The sequence below is a fragment of the Glycine soja genome, chromosome 8 (genome assembly GCF_004193775.1).
Source record: "Glycine soja cultivar W05 chromosome 8, ASM419377v2, whole genome shotgun sequence".
Taxonomy (NCBI): domain Eukaryota; kingdom Viridiplantae; phylum Streptophyta; class Magnoliopsida; order Fabales; family Fabaceae; genus Glycine; species Glycine soja.
This window is the reverse complement of record NC_041009.1, coordinates 8,107,598-8,126,687: the sequence shown is the minus strand read 5'-3', so window position 1 is coordinate 8,126,687 and position 19,090 is coordinate 8,107,598. Positions and strand designations below refer to the sequence as shown.

General features: G+C 31.6%; 2 protein-coding genes across 4 annotated transcripts; one reads left to right on the top strand and one right to left on the bottom strand.

Annotated features, from left to right (window-relative positions):
- Positions 1 to 9,777: 9,777 nt before the first annotated feature.
- Positions 9,778 to 11,847, top strand: LOC114421622 (stress-associated endoplasmic reticulum protein 2-like). Its single transcript, XM_028387647.1, has 3 exons — positions 9,778 to 9,939; positions 10,415 to 10,571; positions 11,626 to 11,847. The coding sequence occupies exons 1-3, from the start codon at positions 9,937 to 9,939 to the stop codon at positions 11,670 to 11,672; spliced, it is 207 nt and encodes a 68-aa protein (XP_028243448.1). The 5' UTR covers positions 9,778 to 9,936; the 3' UTR covers positions 11,673 to 11,847.
- A 709-nt stretch (positions 11,848 to 12,556) lies between these two features.
- LOC114421621 (F-box only protein 6-like) lies at positions 12,557 to 16,489 on the bottom strand. 3 transcript variants are annotated; one of them, XM_028387645.1, is made up of 3 exons: positions 16,293 to 16,489; positions 13,407 to 14,668; positions 12,557 to 13,286 (listed from the first exon to the last, which is right to left on the bottom strand). In XM_028387645.1, the coding sequence occupies exons 1-2, from the start codon at positions 16,409 to 16,411 to the stop codon at positions 13,426 to 13,428; spliced, it is 1,362 nt and encodes a 453-aa protein (XP_028243446.1). In that variant the 5' UTR covers positions 16,412 to 16,489; the 3' UTR covers positions 12,557 to 13,286; positions 13,407 to 13,425. The 3 variants fall into 3 exon arrangements, with proteins under 3 accessions (XP_028243446.1, XP_028243445.1, XP_028243447.1); XM_028387644.1 differs by having other exon boundaries at positions 12,557 to 14,668; XM_028387646.1 differs by having other exon boundaries at positions 12,557 to 14,606; positions 16,293 to 16,446.
- Positions 16,490 to 19,090: the final 2,601 nt, after the last annotated feature.

Genomic DNA, 19,090 nt, shown 5'->3' with positions numbered 1-19,090 from the left:
ACACTATAGTATATTTTAACAAGCTTGTTATATATATATATATATATATATATATATATATAAAGTTATATTGCATATTTTGAACACAAGTAATAATAAAAAAAAAATTGAGATCAAAATAACAAATCATTGGTACGAGGGTAATGAATTTAATCTCTTTAAATAAAATAAAATATTAAGTTAAAGTCTTGATTGAGATGAAAAAATTACTAAAAATTATAAATTATGACTCAAATCAGATTCTCAATCAGAAATTAATCATTTAACAAAACTGATAAATCAGATCACAGTATTATGGGTACCAAAAAATTTATAAAAAAAAAAATAGAGGGCAGAAAAGGCATAGTTCCACTGAGCAGAAATCACAGCCTTTCTTAACTTTGGTTTGCTTTGTGTTCACATCCCTATCCGTCCATGCCAGTAGACAACTTCTTCACGCCAAGTCGTTTACTCTGTGCGTGCGTGGGTTTGTGTTAGCTGTACTTTTGTGTTGACAAAAGTGCCCCTGCATGGAACCAAAATTTCAAGAATAAGGCATAAGCTTTTTTGGCTCAGAATGGCATTTGATACCCCCGTACTTTATCAAAACTGCCATGGGAGAGGACCCAGAGTCAAAAGAGTAGGTATAGAGATAGGCACCACGCATGAATGATTAGAACCTCTCAAGGTGTTATTATCTTTTTCCCTTCCTTCTTCTTTTCCCCCTAGAATCTGTCTACTGTTTAGTTAATAGTTTAGTTGCACCTGGCCACATATCTAACTTTACGCTGAATTCAGACACTATACTCTAAGGACATCACTGTTTACCACTCTCCTCTGCCAATATTTAATTGATCCAATACAAGAATGGGAACATTGTGAGAGAATTTAGGCCATTTGTCACTTTACCCATTAGAACTTGTTCTCTCTCTTTTCTTTTTCTTCCCTTTCCTAATATTGTAGTGTCCTAGTTTTAACTTTTTGTGCATTGCATATCTAAGGGTATTTATTATGCCCCCAAAATGGCTAGAACGTGTATTCAGATCCAAAATTAAAAAGGTTTGTTTTATTATCAAAAATTAAAATTAAAAACCCGAGATATGTAACAATTGAATGAAATAAGACAAGGAATCTCCAAGTACAACAATCTTATTCAATTTCTATAGCAATAGGTAAAGCAATACCTCTTTTGATTTCCATTTTTATTAAACCATTATCTCCTTAATTAATAAAATATTATTTATACCAATGGATAGAGGAAATATTTCTTTTGGTAATCACCTCTTCATCTTCATCCATAATTAACAAAATATTAACAAATATGAATTTAATCAAACACAAGATCTTTTCCTCTCCATTTTTTTAACTCCTCCATGGTTCTATCATAAACTGCTAAGCAATTCCTTTACACATTTTTTTCTTCTTATTTTACACTTGAAAATGTAACTATTCTAGTGTGGTCATTCACATTTTTGTGCTTGTAACCAGTTTATATTTTTACGACTCCCACAATTTATCCGTTTATCCGTGCATTTTCACTTTTCTTCTCTCTTCACCAACCCTAAACGCAAACCCCGCATCCCACACCTGCTCCTATACAGTGCACTCATCACCATCCCTCTGCTCATTGTTGCGCCATCCCATTGCATCGTCGTTGTGTTGTCCCATTGCAACACCACTGCGACTTCACACTACTCGAACCACTTCGTTCAGGTACTTCCTCTAGTTGCTTCTATAGACCCATTCTTCTCTAGCTATGAACCACTGAAATTGGAAAGCTTGAATTCTCTATGTTTTATGAACGTGTATATTTGATTCCTCTATGTGAGTCTTCTTTTTGCAGTAACACCGTATTTAGAGGTGGAATTTTGTGACTACATTCAAGTGGGGTACTGGAATTGGTTAAAGATTGAGTTTTGGGTTTTGATTTTTTATTGTTTTTCCTGTGGTCGAGTATTGGAATGCTAGGAAAAATAATATAACCTTTGTAAAGCAACAATCGTATATCTTCTAGTCGCGAAAACTCAACCGCTTCGGTCAATCATGTTTTTTTTTCAGGTGTGATGGATATGTGTTATATTAAACAACACATAAAAGGGAACATGGCTTTGAATGATTTTTTGTTTTGTTTTCAATTACAATTGGAAAAATGTTCAAATAATCTTTAATTTTTACACATGTTTTTTTATATTTACTTTATATATTTCTCCATGTCTCTTATTTTTCTCTTCACCACATATCTTATTTTGAAATATATCAAAAAAATCCTTAAAATTGAAGTATATACACCCTAAATAAAGATAATTAAAGATCAAAATAAGAAAAAAAATTCAGCATGTGACATAATAATGTTATCATTTCAACATTTCACAAATGCATTTATCAAATAGAATGATATTCAATTATGTACATCAAATGAACATGTATTTACAAATATAATATATTAATTTATTATGTTATCATAACAAAGAGACACAACAAGTAAAATTATGTATACATTACAAAGTATATTAAACTAAAATAAATATGCGATATCGTAATAGAAATGCAGACATGCAGGCACGGTCACGCCTGTGTTTCCACCAGGAAATTATAAAAGTGATGTTCATTTGTAACTATTTAAGAAATAGAACAAAAGAATAGTCCATGAGTGTTTTTATTTTCATTGACAAATCTAGCTTAATTGGTTGAAAATGATGTGTGAGTAATTATAAATTTTTTTATATGTATCTTAAATTCTTAAAAATTAGAAAAGAAAATACACTAAAAATGAAGTTAGACAAGTTCACAATGATTTGGGTGGAGTCAACAACCAATTTGAACATGACAACAACCTATGTAAAATGTAATAATAATAAGGTACATGAAAATGGAGTCATAACAAACACCTCTGTCCTAGGAGAGGAGTGTAGTCAAGTTGGGTGCAAAATGGGAAGAGGAAGGGGCAAAGTAGTCGAGAGCATAAAAAAATGCAAAGTGGTAATTTAGACGAAAAGAGAGTCACAAGAATAGAAAACACTTTAATCAAAGAGAAAAAGGGGTGACCACAAAGTGATTAGGTTCTCGATATTTACTTCTTTCTTTTTTGTGTCCTCGAGAGTGGGAAACTCTTTCTAAAAGCGACGCCCTTCATCAAATCACAAGTTCTATATATTGTGTCACAAATTATTTTGCCCTACTCCAAATAAATGTTGTAAAAGTAACTAAGTACTACTACTATTTCAATAATAATAATAGTAATAATATTTCTGTCTAGTAGTATCTTTCATGAGGCTGGTGTTAAAGTTTAAATCATTCATGTTAGTACTACTATATTGTTAAAATATTGTGTAATGAGTGGGTGGTTAAGAACAAGATGATTCATGGCTAGCAAGTATTTTTTTGGAAGTTAGTTTTTGCAAGATTCAATCAATGTTTTTTATTTTATGTCCAACCATCATAGATTAAAGATGTCTTCTAATTTATTAGGTTAAAAATTAAATTTCACTCGCAATATATTATTGCTGTTAAAAAAAGTATACAAAAAGAAAATTAGAGTGTTTTTCAATTAAATAAATCATTTTCATGTGAACGTAAGAAAACCTTACATATCACTATATAAATCTCATGATTTATAATCAATAAATTTAAAAACAAATAGTATTATTTAAATATTAAATAACGTTAATTATTATAGTTTGGTCAGTCTAATCAATGAATTAAATTATTCTATTTAATTAATTATGGATGCATATAAATAGTTACTTCTTCTATTTAATTATTATATAAACAATACTAGTACCTATCTTGTTTATTGTACTCCATCATTTAGTAAAGAGCAGTTCAAATTCTCATGTTTTGCGTGGTTTGATGACTTATTAAATGCTTATTGAAATAAATATTAAAAACAGACACATCATCAGAGCTTTCTCAGCATGATGTAGACAAAGGTTCAACTTCAAAACTCATTTTATATGTTAAATTCTATACCAATTCCGCGTACAAAAATATTCAATAGACATAAATAAACTAAAAATATTAAAACATTTTTTTCTGAATGAAACATTTAAAGAAATAATAACTTCTATTATATTTTTAATTTCTCTTAAAAAGTGAGATACTGAATAAATATCATGGTTTTAAAATCCAAATCCGCGATTCAAGGAGAAATCCATCAGGTATTCGATCAATGCTTTTTAAAAAACAATGCATCCTTAAATCGACTAAAAATTGTTAAACCGGTTTTCAACCGATAAAACTTAATAAAACTATTTTTTTAAGAAAAAAACTTTCAAAACAACGTCATTTTTTAAAAAATCAAATAAATATTATGACTTATGAAAGTTTTTAGAGAACTTTAGTTTTTATTATTATAATTTATGTACATTATGTTATTTTTTTCAATATTATAAGATATTATATTAAAATATTAAAAAATTATTTTATTAAAACCATTTCAATTCCCATTCAAACATTAACCCTTGAACCACAACTTTTAACGGTTTGATAATCGGTCTTAGAAGATCGATAAATATACTCTCGTATAAAAGCTACATAAGCTTTTTAGTTTCTACTGAAATTTATTCTTTCTTTTAACAAAGTCTGTGATGTATTTTACAAGTGAGGAGAATGTTTACACATTCTCAATAGGTTGATTATATTCAACTTGGCATTATTATAAAGACTAGTGAGTAAAATCAGGTTGTGTGGTATATTTAGTAATGAAAATAATATTCTATCATTATTTATAAAATTCTTATAACTTAATCTCTTATTATTTCTAATCTCTCTCCTTTTTCTTTTATATTTTTTATTTCTGGCCTATCAATGATTCAACCTCAATGTATTTTGCAGTCCTAATAAAACAACGGGTTCAACCCAGTCCTAAACCGTTTTTTTAGCTGATTGAGTTAACCGTTTTACACCTGTATTTCCACTTCTCATAGTACTCAAAAATGCTTTTCACGTTAGATAAGCACATAATTGAATAAAATAATGAAAGACCGAATTTGGACCGGAATTGCTACTGTTTAAATTGTTGATAAATTTAAATAGATTACTTTCTTGCTTTAGATATAAAATATTATTTTCTAAGAAATAGCTGGTATGGAAACTATAAAACGAGTAGTTTGACCAAGTGAATTGTACATGATCATATGTATAGTTGGATTAAAATAAAAGTACAGTCCCCGATAAAATTGTTATACCTCATATTCGTATTAGCAAATAATGAATGCAAAAGTCATTTAATTGCAAATTCTTATAAGTTATAACTAATATTCGTAGGAGTATTATGTATATCAAAAAATTTAATTTTAATATTATTTGTCTTAAATTGTATATTATTATATTTTTTATTAATTGATTGTGTCATTTTTACAATTAAAAAAGTCTGTAAAAAAGGAAAAAATGTAAAATAAAAATAAAAATTAATCTCTGCTAGTATTCATTCGTAGTGTTGTCCCTTAGGTAATATGACATAAATTGTTTATTAAATGTGCAACGTGATGTTGGTTTTAAACTTGGGCATTCCCATTTCCCCAACAGGATATTCTTTTGTGTATTAACTAATTAAAAATTAAATATTAAATATACATAAGTGTACCGACGTGTCAAGTGCAATGGGACAGGTTAACGTTTAAGGATTAAAATGATAAAATGATCACGTGATAAATAAACACAAACAAACACCTTGATTAAATCTTGTTACAATCAAAATAGGAGCTATAAATTCACACACATTAATCTGATATCAAAGACTTGGATTCTTAAACATGCGATCTTGAGCTCAACTTGTGAAAAATATCATAATTTTAATATCTGATTATGTTTAAGAAATTAATCTTTCACTTATGAAATGAGATAAATACTCTAAAAAATTCAAAGAAAAAGAATCATAAAATTCAGAGAAAGACACGCAACCTACCATGACGAATTATGAACCAGTTGGAATTATATCGTACAATGACAGCGAAGAAAATGGTAATAAAAGATCATTAATTTAATAAAACATGATTAAATTAACACCTAACGAAGAATAATAACCAAGACATGCATAACCAATATCAAATAATGTAGGCTCACCTGAACAATTAATATGCATAATCCTTGTTTATGCGCTACGAGAGGTGGAAGGCAATTTGGCAATGCCTCACAATGCTATTAATAGCGACTGGAATTACAAATTTGTCTTTTGGTAGAAAAACATATTAAAATCTAAGAATGTATTTATATCTTAAAAGAAATTATTTTTATCCATAAAGATTATAAGCATCAACTCTCCTGTCACTGGGCCTACTGTTTGGTTACTACTGTATATATTTTATAAATACCTTACGAATATAAATTCTTTTTAGAAGAATATATAAATCTTTACTTTTATTATTATTATTATTACTTAAAATCTTAAATCCAAAATAATTTAGCCAGGTAATATTGATATCATGATAATATCAGTTACATAATTAAACATACCCACCTATTTGACACTTCGTAAGAATGTCGGCCGCATTATTCACTTTCCTTTTGTTCAAAATTTTCCAAGAGTTGTCGACTCTAAATTTATAATATAAAGTATAAAGTAGTACTTATGAAGGGGTACTCATCGTTTAACATTTCATGTATTTTGTTTTTTGAAGAATACTTGTAAGTTAATGATGTTATTAGCATTTTAATTATAAGATTTGGGAAATATAAAATTGATCCTGTAATTTAGGAAGGAAAAGATTGTATATTTCTAACCAAATTAACTAATTAATACTTGTTGATATTTTTTTTTTATAAGATTTGCATATCATAAATGTAAGCTAACCATGCAAGGTTTGGATACTTTTCTGGAAAAATAGACACACCACTGTCCTTGCATCAAATGGCAAAACACTTGTCCAATCACCTCCACCCACAACAACATCCCACTAATCAAAAGTTCAGAACATAAGCATCTCCAACCAAGAACCACTTTCCATGTATCGGGTCACCAATTTTCCTTTTTACTAACTTTATCAGGTGCCTACACAAGGCACCCATCTTAGTCACCTGAAGTAAAACAACTTCAAACACCTAAGGCCTTGAGCAACAAGGGGAAATTCAAGACATTAAGTACACATAATAAAATATAAAAAAATTATTGTAGATATTTTTTTACTTAAACTAATTACCTTCCTAAAAAATACCTGTGATTTAATTTCATAAAATAAAAAAATATTTATACACTAACTAACTGTGTAAAGTAATTTTATATTGTCATAAAATTATAAATTATTATTTGAATTTCTTAAAGATAATTATTTTAAAAGTGAATAAACTTATCATTTATAATAAATTATAATTGAATTTCTATGTAAAATTTTGTATGGTCAGTATATAATTCTTTTTTTCTAGAAAAAAATTGTATATTCGACTAATATATAAAGGCGGAGTACGGCGGCTACTAAACCAAACAAACTAGATGTGAATCCCATGAGGACAAGGAGGGTTACAACCATTAATTTCATCAGGACACGCAACCTAGGTATGAAATTAAAGTCAATTTGTTTCCCTTCATCTTTATTTTTGTCACATATGTCTTGTGCGATGATAACTTTTAATATTGCAATTAATCATATCATATTAATGGTACAAATTCTTGTTTTGAACCGTGTTTAAAAAATAGCATGAAAAGCTCACATTAGTGGGGCAGGATTAGTTGAATGTGGGTTTTAAATATTTTAAAAAGGACGTGTTGCTGTTTATGCTTCCAAGACCCGTAAGATGAGTAGGGACATGCAGGGTGCTAATATGGAAGAGGCAAGGTGATATCAAATTAAGTAAGAAACCCCTTCAACGTGCTTCATCTCATAAAGGTACCACCGAGTTTTTGAAAATAATATGATATATCACAAAAAGTTTAAAGCGTCAATAATTCAATATCATTCACATTTTGTGTAAACAAAATTATATAAACTTTCATTGTCGTTTTTTATTTTTATTTTACATGAAGTCGTAAATCTTCAAATAATATTATTTGTAATGTATTTTTATTGAAGAAATGTTTGGGAAGCGTTTTTGTTTTAGGTGAAATGGAAGGCAAAAAGTTTACCAAATGTTTCTGCAAGCCAGAGAAGATTATTCGTTTCAATCATTTTTGCCTAATGCCTCTCGTAAAACATAGTAAATAATTAATAATTAAATATAAAACAAAGGGGTAAACTAAGAAGAAGCATGAGTGTTTACTGTAGATGCAATAGAGTTTTATTATTAGTACTTATTTGGTTGAATTTGTTTTGAAAAAGTAATTACTTATTGTTTACACTTTTTGAGAGAGTTAAAAGAAGAAGAAAAATAATATTTTTTTAATCTAGCCCAAACCAAACATGTGCTTAATGTGAACGAGAGACTATAATACCAAAAAAAGACTATAGTGGTAATTGACAAGTCAGAACTAAAACTTGTTGGGTGTCAAAAGTAGAAAGCATAAACAATTAACAAGTGGTATACGAATTTATTTTTTGGGGTACGATGCGGGGTAGTTAAATAAATCGAGCAAGATTTTTTGTTTTTTGTGCTTGTTTTTAGACAATGACTTGCTTCCATTAACAGAACTACACCGGCCTGCCGGAATATTTGAAGAGGTCCAACTTTCCTTCTTCAATGGTTTTTTTACCACCATATATAGGTGTGCGTGATGAATCATTGGTTTTTTTAATCACTAATTTTTACTAGAGTATTTTGCTTGTTTGGTTTAGTTAGGTTTCTTCTCTTAATTATATTTTTCCATTTACAAGATTAAACTTAAAATCTTATTTTAAAATATAAATTTAATTTTACTCAAACCAACCCAATATTAGTACTTTCTTTCTGGAATTATTTGTATAAAAAAATTTACACCAAAAATTGATTCTAAATTATTTTTAATATGATTTTAAAACAATTATTGTAAAAATTAATAAATTTATCATTAAAGATAGATTATGATTAGATGCTAATATAAAATATCTTTATATTTTAAATGAGTATATTTATATATGAGGTCGTACTTTTTAAATTTAATGGAAAGGCTTATAAAGATGAGTACAGTCTAGTAAGCCCAAAAACTCAAACAAAATCTTAAGATGATAAGAAAAAAAAATGCTTCTGGGCCTGGGATACCCCTTTAGTAAGTACAGGCTGAATTGGTTTAATGACATTTATTCCGAGCCTAGGAGATTCTTATTTTTTTTTTTAAAAAAAAAGTAGCCTAGAAGATCCTTATTCAACGTGTATTTGCGGCCTTTGTTGACCAGAATATTTCAAACAGTTTTTTGTTTCCCTTTTGAATAACAGAGAGATTTGACACCCAAAATAATAATAATAATAATAGGATAATGTTTAAATTTTACTATGTTCTAATAAAAAGGATGATAGTGCAAAATAAACATTTATCATTTGGGTTTAATTTAGATTATCAAATGTATCAAGGTAGTGTAATCCTGAACAACTCAGGGAAAAAAAATCCGGAACGTACCTAAATGATGCGAAAATGTTCCAATTTTTTTTAATCATTCCCTTTCTGATAGTAAGAAAACACCGTTCTAAGGTGAATTAAGTAAGTAAACTTCTTGTATTCATGTTAGGTGAATGAATTATTAAATCAAAAATGGACTACTATTATAATTTTGTAAAAACAAAATGATTATTATAATCAATAATTTATTAATTAACTTAACACGCGACTTGTCACTCACTGTATTAAACCTGGTACAATAAGCTTACGCCGCGTGTCCCAGTGACATGGCATTGGCCAATCGCGAAGAAGCCGTGACGCTATTATCGGGGATAGGTTTGTTAAATAAAAGGGAGAAACAACGAGAAACCGCGTTTCACTCGGATCGCGCATTCACAAATAAGGTTGAAGAGGTCACTGCCGGAAGAAGGGAGCAACACCATCTTTCATTTTCCGGCGATCTCTTGTTTCTTCCATCATCACCGTTTTCCGGCGATCCCTAATCCTCGCAAACAGAAATGGTACTTCAGTTTCTAACGCCTCTGCTTCGTTGACTTTCACACTCGAGATTTACATCTAACAGTTTCTCTTTCTCTGTCTTTGCGTTGCCGACATTGGTTTTATTTCTTATTTTCTTATTTGTGATGTCTGATTTGTCGCGTTTCAAATTTTCGTGAAAGAAATTAGAATTTGAATTCTCTCAATTGCTCAATTCTCTTTGGATTTCTACAATTGGGATCAGGATGTTGTGAAAATTAGGTCAAATTGTTAATTCATGATAATAATTTTGTTAACGTAGGGGTTTTATTGTGGTTATTATTTTATACGTCGAATTAATTCCTACTTTTGTGGTTATTAATGCTGTCTGTGAAATGTTTCGTTAGCTGATGGATCGGATCTGGTGACATCCAAATCCAATTGTGCCTTCCCTGTGGTGTTGATTGATCTTGTTTATTTGATTTTTGCAATGTTAATTGAAATTGTGCTTTTGTGTAGACGACATCAAGGCGCCTTGCGGACAGGAAGGTGGAGAAGTTTGAGAAGAACATCACAAAAAGAGGATTTGTGCCAGACACTACTACTAAGAAGGGAAAAGACTACCCTGTTGGCCCAGTGCTGCTCGGTTTCTTCGTCTTTGTTGTCATTGGATCATGTAAGAGAATCATTTCTACATCATCTTAATTAATTCGTTTCTTTTGGTGGCAAAATGTTTTCTATTTTATTTTCATTTTTAATTATAAAAAAACATATGATGTTAAGTGATTTATGTAATCAATCTTATTTAGTGTAGTGGGATAAGGCTTTGATGTTGTTATTTTAATTACAAAAAACGCCACATTGTTTTTGGTTTGTCTTCTGTTTCTGTTTGCAATAGATCCTGCAAAAACAACCTTTTTTTTTATGGTTTTTTGTGTTTAAATGTTTCGTATACAAACTTTTGAAAATAGAAAACACGGTCACATTTCTTGTAACTGAAAAGGAAAACCTATGAAAACATAATCATTTTATCAAACTAAATGACCGTGATGTTTGTCTCTGTTCCTGTCATGGATTTAAACATTTGTTGTTGACTGGATATATTTGACATACTCCAAGAGTTGGATTTGGATATTTTTATGTTGAGAAACATAGTCTGGTTGGATGCTAATAAATTTTTGACAACTTATCAGCTATATCATTACACAAGAAAATAAGGAAGCAAGCAAACATTATATCATTATATTGTTTCTTTGGTTAATGATATGTGATATGACTTGTATTCCATAAAATGTTGGTGGTTAACAACAACATTCATACGCCTTTTTAGCCAAAGTACGTGAATACCTAATTTGTGGTTGGAACCCTGAAGTGAAGAGGAATATTTTCTGATGGCCTCTTCCACAAAAAAGTGAAAACTATTTGGATTGCATCAAAATGGTGGGGTCTTGCATTCATAACAAAATAACTTTTGTTTGTTTGTGTGTGCTTGCGCATGCATGTGTCATGTGCGTAAAGGATTAGAGTTAGACCTTGGTGTAGGGAAGGGTTTGCTTTAGTGGAATTCGATCCAGGGTTAAACAATCCCTGGAAGGAATTGGTGTCGCTTGAGCTAAGGTGATGTCTGCTAAGGAGTGTGTTAGATTGTATTTACATGTCTTCCCATTTGCATTTTCATAGCCCTTGCTTTCTAGTTCCATTGACTTATGTGTTCTCCTTTCTTGGATCAGCTCTCTTCCAGATAATCAGGACAGCAACAAGTGGAGGCATGGCTTAAATGGAGCTTTGTTTTGGATTTTGTGTCATCTTCTCTTTCTTAGCCTCCTCGTAGAAAATGCTAATACTTCTCTACATGTACTGTACTTGTACTAGACCCGGTTCCTGTTCATGTTTTAATGAACTTTATAAGAATTTTGAATTAAAAATACAACTATTGTTCGTTTTGTCTTTAATTCTACCGAAGAGAATGGGGAGACCTAATTACTTACGTTATGAATATTATTAGTGCATGCAATAAGCCAAATCTGCCAATGGTTAGCACTGAAGAGGTTTTGAAGTTTTAACCGCAAAGCCTGTTGTTATTAATCCCTACTGTGTCATGACTCATGACAAGAGTTATCCGATTGGGTGAAGGATTATAATGTGGTTCAACAATTAGAGTAAAATAAATAATATCGGTTTAATTTACTTTAAAGAAGTAAATTTGAAAGGGTTTCAATTTTCCGAAGAAAATATAATGTGAAGTGAACAACTCAATCATTAACAGCATTTTGGGATACAACATTCCATAAAGTTTATAATGCTTTAAGTGCTTTACATTTTTTAATTCAAATTGATTTGATGACATGTATTCAATGTATTATAAGCTTATTGGGTTGTTTGTATTGCAACGCCAACCTCGTCCATTTCTTTAGTGCTTTGGGATACCAGTGCATCAAACTGTATGGAAAATCCCGTTTCCAAAGTTAGCAAACAGGCCAATAGATAGCTCTCAAAGGAATCACGTCAATATAATCACGGGGTTCAATTTGTCCGCGTTATTATGTTTTTTTACTTTGTTCCATATAAGGGTTTGTTTATTATATATATCGTTTTTCTTTATTTTACCCTCAAAAGATAACTTTTGTATTCTCGGGCCAGAACAAGTTGGCAACCTGAAACTTTGAAAGAAAGCACTCTTCTTTATCTTTTGAGTTTTGACTAGCGAAACATATCGAAATCTCTATTCTGCGATCAAACGCAATTAAATTATCTGTATTTTGCAAAGTAAAGATCATAGTGGTTGATTCATCGTTCCCACTGTCTGAAAACAGAGACAACAATCATAAGCCGTAAAATTAGAATGACCTTCACTTGAAGGGTACTACATCGAGTAGTTGGGGGGAGCCATCGAAATTGAAATCCCAGCTTCTTCCCCGTGTGACGCTGTAAGAAACCTGAGAAATGCCATCGTTTGCACTTAGCAGACAGCAGTCACAGCACAAGTGTGGAACAAAGAACACAGCTTTTTGAAGTTCACAAATTTCTGTAGAAACATGATGTTATATATTATATAATGCAGGACAGAAAGAGCAACAAGGGTTCAGCATGAGGCAGACAAGTGACACCAGACTGCAAGGCCAGGTTGAGAACATTTTAGGCTCTTCAAATGCCTCTCCCCTGACTCATCAGGCTTCAATTCTGAATGAATTTCTGCTTAAGTCTTAAATTCTAGTTGGTAGAGCCAACCCCAGTTTGGACCTTCCAGCTTGAAAACAAGAATGATAGTAACCGGAATTTAACCTTCACAACTTTCATATACAGGGAAAAGTCTTGAAAGCAAGGTGACTGAGGTGCATGCTTGAGAGCATGAAGAATACATGAAGTACTACAAACTCGTATCGTTTTCCATCTGCTTTGTTAAACAGCAATGAACATTATTATTCCTACATCAGCATCAATGACCAGCAAATTGAAAAGAACCCCAGGTTTTGAGGGAAATTTTCTCAGGCTATTCCTGTATAGTGTATACCTGTATTATAAAAGCTAAATCAAGCCATTGCAGTGAGGCATGGATAAAATGCAGTACCATGTGCTACCCATTGTCGTTTTCTTCCATGTGGCACCAGACACGCAGGAACCTTCACCCATTCCCTACTTGCTATGTTGTAAGTAACCAATCGATTCATTTGTCTTGATCTCAAGGATAACATCAGCAAGCCTTTGTTTCCCAAGCAAGTCATTCTAACGTGCTTCCCATAAAAGTCCAAGCACCAGACGTTTGGCATTCTGTCAACCTCCTTCCACAAGAAAGTCATCTTCTGCAGCTCCCATATGCATATACATGTGGCTGCATTCTTCGTGAGCAACCCCACAAGCAATATCCGGCCATCGCACTCAGCCAGCATGTGGTCAGTCAGATGCAATGGTGCTGGGATTATGTACTGCATCCAAACCCCAGTTGCCATATCATACGAAACAATCCCTTCGGGATCTGAATGCATGAAGTACAGGGTGCTGTCAATAGAAACAGCGTGTGACCTAAAATTGAGTGACAGCGGGAGCTTAATATCTGCAGGCATGTTTTCTGGATGGCTCCAAGACTTTGTCACTGAGTCATAAATTTCATATTCTCCATCACAACCAACCAATAGGATCTTGTAGCCAGCACTAGTTGAGTTTCCATTTACTGTCATCCCTACAGACGCACGAGACCCAACCCTAACTGAACGAGCTGGTAACTCCTTTAAGGATTGAGTCAATGGGTTACAAACATAGAAATTTTGACGATAAATGTCAAGAAAGCAAACTAGACCCCCTGCAGAAGCCACTGGCAAAACTATCAACTCTGCGGGCAGTGTTGATATAGTGGGATGATACCACTTCTTCATAGAAGGGTCATACATGGCTCCGGAATTTGCATGTTCATGAGTTACGGTGTAAAACCATGGGTTTGCTTGTGGGACTTGAGCACAATGCTGAGAAAAACTTTGAGAAGTCAGCAAGGAATTCCATCGCTGGCATACAGAGCGGAAGCAGAAAAATGTGGCAATGGGAAGTCGTGCAATCACAGGCTCAAATAGATCCTCAGGCAATTTTTTCCAAATTTGTTGTTCCATAGCTTCATCCCTGGAGGACCTTCCAGATGATTTTCCAAGGCTCCTATCTCTTCGAGACTTCTTAGATGGATGCTTTAGAGGCTCCAACATCCTGGAACTTCCAGACTTTCCAGCTGCCATTACAAGGCCACAGAAGTCATCTAAGGAGTAATCATCAATGTCAAAGAAGGACAATCTGCGAAAAGGATGTTCAAATATATTCTTATACTTCATTTAATTTAGTAGTACTGTAGTAGAACAAAGATGCATAAAAAGACCAGCATAAATCATTGGAAAAAGCTCAAAATCAGACCATAAAATTAATGCACAAATTGATATTTTATTTCAAAATAAGACTGACCCTACTGCATAATTCAAGGATCAAGAGGATATCCAGTTATATCATCAAATTGAATACATTAGCAATCCAAGGTGCTAAGTTGATAAGAAAGCTTTTCCTTTGTACAACACTGGGACAAAGACAAAATGCACAAAATCCAGACCATATGTTGTTTATCCAATAATGGTAGTCACTCAGTTAGAACAGACACTTAAAGCATAAATGTTCAAATATGAATATATGTGATGAGATAGTAAAACCAAGAATTTAGGGTGTGTTTGAGAGTGAGGTTTTGGAGGGAAAAGGAAGGATGGACAATTTTTTTGTTTTTAAATTAAGAGTGTTATATAAAATGTATAAAAATAAATCAAAGATCAGGACATTAAATTTATGTTAATATGTTATTTTATTTCACTTATTTTCAAAAACTATCAAATAAGAGAATATTTATAAGAATGAAAATTTTGCCTTCCTTCCCTTTCCCTCCAAAACCCAACTACCAAACATGCCCTTAGAAGTTAAGCATCTTTAGTAGCCAGTAAATGACATGTCAAACTGTGATCTTTGCAAGGATTGCTTCTAGCCAAGCTTGACAATTTGACGTAAGTCCATTAAAGCACTGTTCCTATCTCTTGTAGTGCAAAAGAAACCGTATTTTATACAAAAGGACCAAGGTGATCCATCATCCGTTCTTAACAAGCATTCTTCAGAAAGCTTACAATCAAGTATTGCCAATATTTTACACTGATTAACATACAGGAATACCCACCCGAGTGAACCTACTGATGATAACTTGCCTCTGTGTTGTTAAGGCAAAGAAATTGCCTCTAATCTCAATAGGAAATGGTTGTATTGTTCTTACTTGCGTGTTTCTCTACATGTTTCTAAATCATCATATACTATTTTTCAATCTGTGTCTAAATCAAATCCACCTCTCCTCTTTTCTCTTTTTAATGCCAAAATTTGATGTAAACCTACTCAAATTACGCTGAGAACATCAAGACTTCCATGTTCAGACCAATAAAAACACAAGGAACAATGTAAAAAACCATCAAATTGTAGCAGTTAATTTTCTCTAAAACAAAAGAAAAAGAAAGAAACGAGCGCAAGGGAAACCAAAGGCCAAGTCATCTGCATAAGTTTCACTAATTATACTCTAATTACAGATAAATAATCGTTTAACAACACACAAAACATGACAACCAACAGAAAATCTAACATCTAGGTTATGCTTTCAGGAAGCGTATTGTTAATGATTGCAGGTTTAAGAGCATGGACAAACAAACTAACCAACCAACCAACTCGGTTCACAAAAGAAAGGATCAACCTTATAAACACGAAGAAGGTTTACAAAAACAGAAAAGAAAACAAAAAGTAAAGTGTAGAGAAAAAGAACAGCATCCTGAGTCCAAACAAAACACTTTTTTAATTAAAAAAAGAATGCATTGAAAGTAGATCTAGGAGGGAGAAAGGAAGGGACCTGGGGAGTTGATGAGAGAGTAGAGGAGGGTGAAGGGTAAAAAAGAGAGGAGAAAGAGAGTGAGAGAAATGGTGAAGGTGAGTGATGAGCATGGCAAGCCCTTCTTCTTCTTCTTCCATGCCCCCAACCCAACTCAATTCTCCTCTCTCTTCATTTTCCACACAGGACGGAGTTTTACTCACCCACCCGTGTGCCACTTTAACTACATTTTCGTTACCATACCGGTCAAAAAAAGTTTTTTTTCTTTTATGTTTACCATTTGTATTTTATACTTTATCTCCTTTTTATAAGAAATAAATTAGTCTATTATTTTTCTTGATTATAAGAAATATTGATTCTGTTTCTTTCATGATCATTTCCATCACAAATATATATATATATATATATATATATATATTCTTCTTAAATTTGTTGTTATAATTGAAGTACAAATATTTGTTTTATAAATAAAGTTACAAACAGAATGTTGGGTCAATTAATCATCGAGAAAATCGTCAATAGTGAGCCAAAGGAAATGCACGGCAAATCCAAAGGCTTAAAGTACTGAGTATACAATTTTTTTTTGTTTCTCCAATGCATTGTTTAATTTGTCTAAGTTATTTAGTGTGAAATTTTTTATTTCTACACTTGACACTCTTAAAAAATGCACACTATTTTTTTAAGCACTTCATTAAAACGTCCCTAGACCATAAAATTGCTTCGCATAACATAACAGCCGTAATTTTTACTTTGCAAAAAAAGGAGGAGTGAGAAGTGTGAGATAGATGATAATGTAATGTGTTTGTTAAGTGTCCTTGAGAGTCTTTGTGGTAGAAAGCGTGGTGCATCTTCAGTGGTTTCTTTCTTGCACGCACGCACACGGGATGATTTGTCTGAGTGTGAATGATGATTTTGTTAGGTTTACGGAAAAAGGCCCTCCAAAACTAATCGATGCCATTTTCCACTCATATCTCATAAGTGGCATGCAATGAGTGACATTGTGGCAAGGAGTTGTTGTAATTATGGTACCCCTGCTTTCACTCGTTTCTTTAATAACTATTCATCCCACTTTCATTTTAGAAAAATTATCGATTTTCAGATGATACCATAATTCTATTATTGTTGTGCTCTCTTGAATTTCTTGGTTAAGAAAATGATAAACCTCTATAGGGGGAGAAGATGGATTAAATATTACGGTTAGAGAAATCTAAGTGGGGGTAATAAACCTGTGTTTTATGTTGTAAAAGAATATGATTTGTCACTTTTGTTGTTTACTAATATTTGACACTAATTTTACCATAAAATCGTACATAAATGTAACATAAATGAATTGAATTTTTTTTGCTCAGCCCATCATTTTTAATGAATTGAGTTACATGTATTAACTGGAAACTCACCTAGTAGCATGACATGTGGAAACTGTGGATTGTGACATGTTTGGGTAGGGGTAGGACGCACGAGGTAGGTTGACACGTTAACATCAAGTATTTTTTTTCTTATTTATGAAGTTTTCCAAAAGTTTCAATAGAAACCTAATTCTAATTCTCGTTTTTTCCTTTCTAATTATAGGTATGATTCTAATTTCAAGTGAGTTGACATCGATTCGATCATTGTATACGAGCTATTATTTATTTTGGTGTTTGATGATATTATCATAATTTTATTCTTATCAAAATGTGCCTTGGTGAATTGGGAAAAAAAATGTGTTATAAATTACTTTTGACATCAACTCTTAAGTAATGTGTAACTTTTGACATATTAAAGTATGTCCTTTAATCAGGGTTAAGAGCAAGAGCGATTCGTATCTTTGTTTTAATACTAATGTCCTAACCTCAAGTCCGCTAATATAATTGGAATCACTATATTTAAATTATTGACAAATTTGGTGTTCAATAGTTTCATCAAAATTTTGTTATTATATGAATGTGTCTTAGTACAATCAAATAGAAAGAGTATTTATAAACTATTTTTATTATATATAATGAACGAAAATTGAACTTTCAATCATGGATTATTTTCATTTCCAAATATATTAACAACTTATTAAGTTACTTTCACTTTTCAAAAAATACAATTATCACATAAAATACATTCTCAATATTTTAATATAAATATTTTAAAATTCATTTAAGGTTTCAAAATTGAGAAGTATTATAAGGAATGTTTCATTTAATGAACCCTAAATTTGCTCGATAAAATTAGGGCAATAAATACTCCAACATCAAGGTAAATATGTCCAACAAAAATAAAATTTAGCTTAACAAATTTTAAAATTTGGAATCCGCCCAACAAATTAATATTTTAGCCAAGTGAAATTGTCAGGGAGAACACCTTTGCTCTTTGTTGCAAATTCGTCCAACAAACACAAAATTCTGCCCAACAAATTTGTGCCAAAAAACAGCTTTTTTTTTGTTGCAAAGCCGTCTAGCGAATCCAAAATTCCATCCAGCGAATTATGTAGAACTAGTTTGCAAAAAAACTTATTTTCTACCCCAAGTTTCCATTGTTTTTTCAAATTTGTGAAATTAAAACAATATCATAGAATGTTTCCAAACAACTTTTCAACATAAAAAAGTACCACCCAATTTCACATATTTTTCATCAAATTCTCAAGAAAAATTCATATTAAACCAAAGCAATCAAATACTAAAAAAAAAAACTAAAATATCATTTACCTTGTTAGGTTTCAAGCTTTGGTTTTCCTAAGGAGAGAGAACAAAAGAAAGACATTTAAATTAAAGGAAAGAGTAAAAATTATAAGATTAACTGGGTAACTGAAAAAATAAGGAGAAGAGAGATCCATAGTTTGAATTTTTCTT